Source organism: Centruroides sculpturatus, unplaced genomic scaffold (assembly GCF_000671375.1).
Source record: "Centruroides sculpturatus isolate CEXI.00-Female unplaced genomic scaffold, Cexi_2.0 scaffold1050, whole genome shotgun sequence".
In the NCBI taxonomy this organism is placed as follows: Eukaryota; Metazoa; Arthropoda; class Arachnida; order Scorpiones; family Buthidae; genus Centruroides; species Centruroides sculpturatus.
In genome coordinates, this window is record NW_019385340.1 from 275,444 (window position 1) to 284,975 (window position 9,532).

General features: G+C 29.4%; 2 protein-coding genes across 2 annotated transcripts in view; both read right to left on the bottom strand.

The window, feature by feature from the left end:
- The window catches only part of LOC111637859 (zinc finger protein 883-like), a 14,517-nt gene extending 10,704 nt beyond the window's left edge, over positions 1 to 3,813 (bottom strand). The window contains exon 1 of the mRNA XM_023383443.1: positions 3,717 to 3,813. Coding sequence (XP_023239211.1) covers positions 3,717 to 3,813 — 97 coding nt within the window. The remainder of the gene's footprint in view (positions 1 to 3,716) is intronic.
- LOC111637857 (zinc finger protein 729-like) overlaps positions 1 to 9,532 on the bottom strand; it is a 117,848-nt gene that overhangs the window by 103,689 nt on the left and 4,627 nt on the right. The window lies entirely within an intron of this gene.

Below are 9,532 nucleotides of genomic sequence, written 5' to 3' on the forward strand. Positions count from 1 at the left end.
CCCCCCTATAACACTGTTGATTATTCCGTTTTATATGAATTCCATGTTGTACGAGACACTTAGATTTTACAAATACGTGTACTGGGCTGTGAACGGCTTACGTATTTGTAAAATTAAGTGACTCATACAACATGGAATTCATATAAAACGGAATAATCAACAGTGTTATAGGGGGTCAACTGTATACAAAACTTTGTTTACACCAATTCAGACTTCAAGAAAAAAAAATGAAAGAGGAGACATATGACATTAAACATGGCATAAAATCATAATGTAAAGTTGTTTTAAAAAGATTGAATTTTAAAGTAAAAACTGAAGATTGTAAACAAGTTCACTTCCCAGATCAATACGAAGATTTAAAGGTAAATGATATAATATGTAAAATATTTAAAATTTGTAAGTTAAATGTGCATATTTGATTCTCTGAATTATTGAAGAAATTAGCTAAATATAACCAGTTAAATTGTAAATTTAACAAATAATCTGTATTAAACATCAGTTACCGACACTATATTTATAGCAAAAAAACTGTAAATAAGTATAACATTTAATACTTATGTACATAGTTTTATTTTTTACTTTATTTGTGTACAAAGGATACGACTACGTAGCGAGGAATATGGCTTGACATAGAGCAGGCAACAGAATTAGCGAGACAAAATTTATTTTTGAAGTCCATCAAAAGAGCAATGGTGGTAAACGATAGAATTAATAGAGAGGTTGCGGCCGACGTTTACAACGCTAAAACGGGTACGTCGGACGTTCAGCGTGAGTCTAGAAGTTTAACAATGGCGTTTTGAACGTCGAGCATGATTCCACTGACGTTCTAAACGCCATTGTCAAACTTCTAGACTCACAGGAATCGTGTACGTCGGACTAAACGTCCGACGTATACGATTTCGCGTTGAAAACGTCGGCCGAAACCTCAATATAAAAGTTTATAATAATATCATTTTACTTTCCTGGCTGTTATATATAACATAGAGAAAGTATGGCGATCCGACAGAAAATGGCCCTATCCTAAGGTTTTCACATTTTTGACTCTGAACCATAAAACATTGGAAAATGCGAAAAATTCGGGGTTTTTTTCTGTATGTATGGATGTTAGTGTGTGTGGGAAGGCTCGACTTTGTTTACCCTGTTTGAAGCTTAGCCTTTGTCGAAAATTTCAGAAATTTTTCAGGGACGTTTCTTTATTAAGAGAATCGATGCTATTAAATTTTAGTGATTAAAAGACATAATGGGAGTCGTGTGTATCTCCAGTAGCGTCGGAATTAAGATTATACTTGTTATTAAGATTTACAATTTTTCTTTTTTATAAACCCATTCCTTTAATCTAAAAATTTAATTTTTATAATAATTAAAAATATGATATTTTTTTTTGATTCTGATGAAACCGTGTTGTTGTTATTAAGTTGTTTCTTTGCAGACACACTAAGGTGACATATATCAACACTTGGCAAATTATTGACTATTTATTCAGTTGGGACGCCTTTTACATTTCGCGTTTCGGGCATTGGCCCCTCTTCAGCCAACTAGACATAAAAAATAAGACATGAGATAATTGTACAAAAATACGCGAGTAAACAACCCGTAGATAAAATGTTTTTTAAAAAATTTTTAAAAACATACCATAAAGCACAAACCACTATTGTACAGATGTCGTACAGGATGGACAATTTCATATTCCATATACTACTTGGAGAACAAACAAGTTCGAGGATAACCATTTTTTGCTACTGGCTTCCAAATATGGTATTCTTATACTTTATGCAAAAAATCAAAATAAGTAAATCAAAAATTACAACATATTTTAACAATATTTGCTTTACCTGTAGCCAGTATTCGTATATTGCACCTAAACTCATACAATAACTGTTGACACTCTTTTTCCGAACAAGTTCCACTGAGTCATCTTAGCGATATTATTTGGACTTTCAATTCACATAGAACCTATTTAAGGCTATGACATTAGATTGTACAAACTACTAATTAATATTTGTAATACTTACAGTTTATATACACATCACAATTCGCACATCAACTGGAGAACAAACAGGGTCGTAGATGACAACTTGACTACTGGGCTTTTAAATATGGCTTTCTTATAATTTACACAAAATTCAAATAGATAGATTGAAAATTACAACATATCTTAACAATATTTGTTTTTACCTGTGGTTAATATTCGCATATTACACCGAAATTTATTCAATAGCAGTTGTCACCCTTTCTTTCCGAACAAAATTTCACAAAGTCATCTTAGCTATATTATCCAAACTGCCAATTTACATAAAACATATTTAAAGCCATTACATTAAATTGTACAAACTAGTAATTATTATTTGTATCACTTACAATTCATAAAGACATACATTTTTAGTTGTAGCTTTTGGTTAAACCGCTCCTGTGTACAATTTCTGTAACTACGCTATTTGGAAAACTAATTTACATATTTAATTGCGCTGATTTTTGAACCAATTTCTGTATATAATAGAAGGTGGTATATAAACATGAATTATTATATTAATCTTAACTTAACTTATTACTTTACCTATATTTATATATTTATAAACGTTAAACTTAGATGATTTTCTTCGTAATAACGACCAATCAGCTTCAACGTAGTTACAATATTTTCATCCAGTTCTCACTAATTTTGATGCTTAAATTTTTATTTATACAGTTATTATTTTTGTTTTTGATAATCTCGACGCTCTCTTTGAATTTTCTGTTGTATGTTTTCTTCTCTTTGTGTAGAATCTGTGTATTAACTTTATCTATATTGCAGTCGTTTAGTACACAATGATCATGGAATACAGAGTTTAATCGGTGGTACTTTAAATCAGACATATGTTCTTTTACTCTCAGTTTAAGTTTTCGTTTTGTTTCTCCTATATAAAAGCTGGTGTTTTTACAGGTACATGGTATTTTATATACTATATTTTTCGTCTCTTCTTTATCTATTTTTTGTTTTTTAATACACTGTTTTGCCTTTAATCTAGAGAATAGATTTTCATACTTGGGAGCAAGTTTCATATTATTTTTCTTCATTTCAGTATCTATCTGCTCATACATATTTTTTATATATGGGAAACCTACATATTTAGGTTTTGTTTTTCCATCGATTATCTTGGTTTTTGTATCGTTTATTCCGGTAGTGTTATCTATTATTTTTTGCCATTTATTAATTAATCTCATTGGATATCCATTTATATTGAATTTTTTCTTTAAAGTATTTATATGTTTATTTTTAATGATTTCGTTGCTGGTTCTATTTTTTATTTTCTTATACTCCATATGAAAAACATTCTTTTTAATATACATAGGTATATTAGAATTGTATCTTATTGTAGTTTCAATTGAACACGGTTTTTTATAAGGTTCAACTTCTAGCTTGTTATCTTTCCTAGTAATTACAACATCAAGGTAACGTATATTGTTATGAACATCATTTTCTTCTTCTATTGTAAATTGTATTTTTGTGTCTATGTTATTTATTATTTCTTTTATTTCCTTGATATTAATTTCTGTATTGTTGTATATAATTAAAACATCATCGACATATCTTTTATAATATTTCATACCGTGTATATTTCTAATTCTTTCGTCTATTTCGGTCATTATAATTTCTGCGAGTTTTGGTCCAATGACTGACCTCATGCTAATACCATTCTCTCATGTATAATATTTTCCTTCTAATTCAAAATAATTACTCTTATATGTAAATTCTAACAGTTCTATAATATCAGGTTCTACATCTATTTTCTTAAGTTGATTCTCTATCAGTTCCCATTTTATTGATGGATACATATCTATCACATCTAGACTGGCTATTTTATATGTGTTTTCTATTTTAACACTTTTAAGATCATCAAGAAAGTTATCTGTGTTTTTGATAGAATATTTCGAGTTATTGTAAAATTTGAGCTTTAGTTTCAAGAATTTTTCTAAGTTATATAATACAGCAAATTTAAAGTCTACTATTGGTCTTACATTTTCATCTTTCTTATGTGTTTTAAGTTGTATGTTTAATCTTGGTGTTCTGTCGTTATCCTCATACAGAATAAAATCTTTTTCATTTTTGGTAATTTTTTTAAGTTTTTGTAATTTTGTAATTCTATTTTTTAATTCNTTTCATACTTGGGAGCAAGTTTCATATTATTTTTCTTCATTTCCGTATCTATCTGCTCATACATATTTTTTATATATGGGAAACCTACATATTTAGGTTTTGTTTTTCCATCGATTATCTTGGTTTTTGTATCATTTATTCTGGTAGTGTCATCTATTATTTTTTGCCATTTATTAATTAATCTCATTGGATATCATTTATATTGAATTTTTTCTTTAAAGTATTTATATGTTTATTTTTAGTGATTTCGTTGCTGGTTCTATTTTTTATTTTCTTATACTCCATATGAAAAACATTCTTTTTAATATACATCGGTATATTAGAGTTGTATCTTATTGTAGTTTCAATTGAACACGGTTTTTTATAATGTTCAACTTCTAGCTTGTTTTCTTTCCTTGTAATTACAATATCAAGGTATCGTATACTGTTATGAACATCATTTTCTTCTTCTATTGTAAATTGTATTTTTGTGTCTATGTTATTTATTATTTCTTCTATTTCCTTAATATTAATTTCTGTATTGTTGTATATAATTAAAACATCATCGACATATCTTTTATAATATTTTATACCGTGTATATTTCTAATTCTTTCGTCTATTTCGGTCATTATAATTTCTGCGAGTTTTGGTCCAATGACTGACCTCATGCTAATACCATTCTCTCATGTATAATATTTTCCTTCTAATTCAAAATAATTACTCTTATATGTAAATTCTAACAGTTCTATAATATCAGGTTCTACATCTATTTTCTTAAGTTGATTCTCTATCAGTTCCCATTTTATTGATGGGTACATATCTATCACATCTAGACTGGCTATTTTATATGTATTTTCTATTTTAACACTTTTAAGATCGTCAAGAAAGTCATCTGTGTTTTTGATAGAATATTTCGAGTTTTTGTAAACTTTGAGCTTTTGTTTCAAGAATTTTTCTAAGTTATATAATACAGCGAATTTAAAGTCCACTATTGGTCTCACATTTTCATCTTTCTTATGGGTTTTAAGCTGTATATTTAATCTTGGTGTTCTGTCGTTATCCTCATACAGAATAAAATCCTTTTCATTTTTGGTAATTTTTTTAAGTTTTTGTAACTTTGTAATTCTATTTTTTAATTCGTCATATATTACATCTTTAGGGTTAATCGGTAGTTCTCTAAATTTATTACTTTTTACTATTTCAAGTTTTTTTAACATTATCCAATCTAGAGTCACAACAATAACTTGTTTCGATTTATCTGCTCTTATAATATTTAACTTATTCTCCTTTAGAAAGGTATACAATTTTTCTATATCATTTTTATATTTATAATAATTTTTATCCTTGATCTTCATTTTTCCTTTTTCTTTCTTAGTATAACTTTTAATTATATTACTTAAGTTAATTTTTAGAATTCTACAATCCACCTCTGTTAGCTCATTGCATATACGATCTAAATTTGGCACTATGTCTATTACTTCCCAATCGTTTGGTCCATTAAAGTCCAAACCTTTTTGCATTGTCTCTAGGATATCATTAGGTATATCAATTTGTGTTTTATTCAACACTAAAGATCTTTTCCATTCCGATATCTCTTCTATAGAAGGGTAGTTAAATTTTTTTACCAGTTTTTTATGTTTGTTCAGTTTATATTTATCGACATTGTTTCCTTGTGGGTTTTTTGTTTTATCTCCTTTATCTTCGAAATTAACGTTCTTTTTCCTTTTGTTGTATTTTTGTAGATCACGTTTTAGTCTTCTAATTTTTATATATTTAAATTTTATAGCAGATGTTAATATTTTTTGATTTATGTAATTTCTATCACGTGTTGGGATATTTTCTATTATAGACTGTGGGAGAGACAGTGTTTTTAATTGTCTATGCTCCTTAAGGTGTACTTTTAGGTAATTTAAATCTATTAGAAGTTTGTCTATCTCACCTTGTATCTTTTCTTGATATTGAACTGTACACATGTTTTCCTTTTCTTCTGGTCGATAACTGCCGTTTCTATATTAACAATTTCGTTTGATTCTGATGAAACCGTGTTGTTGTTATTAAGCTGTTTCTTTGCAGACACACTAAGGTGACATATATCAACACTTGGCAACTTATTGACTATTTATTCAGTTGGGACGCCTTTTACATTACGCGTTTCGGGCATTGGCCCCTCTTCAGCCAACTAGACATAAAAAATAAAACATAANCAAAAAATAATAGATAACACTACCGGAATAAACGATAAAAAAACCAAGATAATCGATGGAAAAACAAAACCTAAATATGTAGGTTTCCCATATATAAAAAATATGTATGAACAGATAGATACTGAAATGAAGAAAAATAATATGAAACTTGCTCCCAAGTATGAAAATCTATTCTCTAGATTAAAGGCAAAACAGTGTATTAAAAAACAAAAAATAGATAAAGAAGAGACGAAAAATATAGTATATAAAATACCATGTACCTGTAAAAACACCAGCTTTTATATAGGAGAAACAAAACGAAAACTTAAACTGAGAGTAAAAGAACATATGTCTGATTTAAAGTACCACCGATTAAACTCTGTATTCCATGATCATTGTGTACTAAACAACTGCAATATAGATAAAGCTAATACACAGATTCTACACAAAGAGAAGAAAACATACAACAGAAAATTCAAAGAGAGTGTCGAGATTATGAAAAACAAAAATAATAATTGTATAAATAAAAATTTAAGCATCAAAATTAACGAAAACTGGATGAAAATATTGTAACTAAGTTGAAGCTGATTGGTCGTAATTACGAAGAAAATCATCTAAGTTTAACGTTTATGAATAGATAATTATAGGTAAAGTAATAAGTCATGTTAAGTTTAATATAATAATTCATGTTTATATACCAACTTCTATTATATACAGAAATCGGTTCAAAAAATCAGCTCAAGTAAATATGTAAATTAGTTTGCCAAATAGCGTAGTTACGGGAATTGCACACAGGAGCGGTTTAACCAAAAGCTACAACTTAAATCGTATGTCTTTATGAATTGTAAGTAATACAAATAATAATTACTAGTTTGTACAATTAATGTAATTGCTTTAAGTATGTTCTATGTAAATTGGCAGTTTGGATAATATTGCTAAGATGACTTTGTGAAATTTTGTTCGGAAAGAAAGGGTGACAACTGCTATTGAATAAATTTCGGTGTAATATGCGAATATTAACAACAGGTAAAAACAAATATTGTTAAGATATGTTGTAATTTTCAATCTATCTATTTGAATTTTGTGTAAATTATAAGAAAGCCATATTTAAAAGCCCAGTAGTCAAGTTGTCATCTACGACCCTGTTTGTTCTCCAGTTGATGTGCGAATTGTGATGTGTATATAAACTGTAAGTATTACAAATATTAATTAGTAGTTTGTACAATCTAATGTCATAGCTTTAAATAGGTTCTATGTGAATTGAAAGTCCAAATAATATCGCTAAGATGACTCAGTGGAACTTGTTCGGAAAAAGAGTGTCAACAGTTATTGTATGAGTTTAGGTGCAATATACGAATACTGGCTACAGGTAAAGCAAATATTGTTAAAATATGTTGTAATTTTTGATTTACTTATTTTGATTTTTTGCATAAAGTATAAGAATACCATATTTGGAAGCCAGTAGCAAAAAATGGTTATCCTCGAACTTGTTTGTTCTCCAAGTAGTATATGGAATATGAAATTGTCCATCCTGTACGACATCTGTACAATAGTGGTTTGTGCTTTATGGTATGTTTTTAAAAATTTTTTAAAAAAACATTTTATCTACGGGTTGTTTACTCGCGTATTTTTGTACAATTATCTCATGTCTTATTTTTTATGTCTAGTTGGCTGAAGAGGGGCCAATGCCCGAAACGCGAAATGTAAAAGGCGTCCCAACTGAATAATAGTCAATAATTTGCCAAGTGTTGATATATGTCACCTTAGTGTGTCTGCAAAGAAACAAAAATATGATATTTTATTATTAAAAACTTTTTATAAACAGATGGCATCACGCACACTCAGCTTTAAATGGAAAACTTAAGAAACTCGTTGCTGGATTGTTTTATTATAAAACGACATAAAAACGTGCACGATAATTTTACAACAAACTGCAAAATTCAATAGGAATCGAATACAGAAATTCGCCTACAAAGCTGCTCTCCTGCTTTTAATAGAGAGGAGTTAATTAAAAACACAGATCTGTAGCTAAATAAGCCTACATCTGTAGCAATATCTTCTACAATGAACAAGATCGAAAGTGTAGTATATTGGAAACAGTTCTTGATCAATTCTGATTTGAAAGTAATCGTTCTATATATGAAATGGATACAGAAACAATTTTTCAATAATTTACCACTTTAATAACTGAAATAATAAAATATACAAGGTCCTTCAAAGCAAGATAAATTAGGCATCACCTTCATCCTTTATTTATAGGATCGCTTCTGGCGTGACATATTTGAGATAGACAAGCCATGAAATGTTTGAGGTTTCATAGCCTTTCTCAAACGACCTTTTCTTAGAGCGTAAACTCATATCTTTACCACTTCGACAATTTGGCTATATATTTCTGTTTATTGGGCTGCAGTTTGAAAAAATTGTAGATCTATAAATTTCAACTGTCGTCCATCCTTCCTTCCTTAATCTGGAGAACGGAATTAGATAGATAAACTCTGAGATCTGATATGAAAACCTCGATAAACTGTATAGGAACGGGGTGGAATTTCAGTAGTAGTTATGGAATTCCCACTTCCCACAATTTTTCTGTTTCAACGGATAAATTCCTCCTCATCTGTTGCTTGCACTTTTAAGTTTTCTGATGCAAAACACTAAACATGCTTCAGCGTTACTTATATCCATTAACTGACAGCTATACTAACTTTACATCATCAATCTGTTTCATCGCCGACCACTATATTACAATAATATTAAATTATATTTGAATATTACATTTTTAAAGTGCACTATCGGCCGCCCTAATAGTGTGGCTGCCTGTGTGCATGCACGCCCTACACACCTATCAGAACTGGCTCTGGCATAATAGAACCTAGGAACAAATTCATAATTTATTCTCTCCAAATTTTTAATGCCTACAAGTTCTTTTTAAATTTATTCTCGGTGTGAGCACTAAAAAGCCTTTCTAGAACTCAATGGGTTTAGCCAGGTCCCCAATATGGAGCAGCCAAATGATGAGAGACAGGGTCCAAATATCCTAATGGATCACCCCAAATAATTCCTGGGGTTTCTCGACCCATCCTGATTCTGATCCAGACCCCTCAGCACCTTAATCTGTTTACCATCCAGTCGCATACGAGGTATATCGAAAGCATTGCAAATAAATGTTGAAATAGAAATACTCTTACGTGGTTTTATATTGTACCAAAGTATTTTTAAGTATTCATCTCTGTCTGG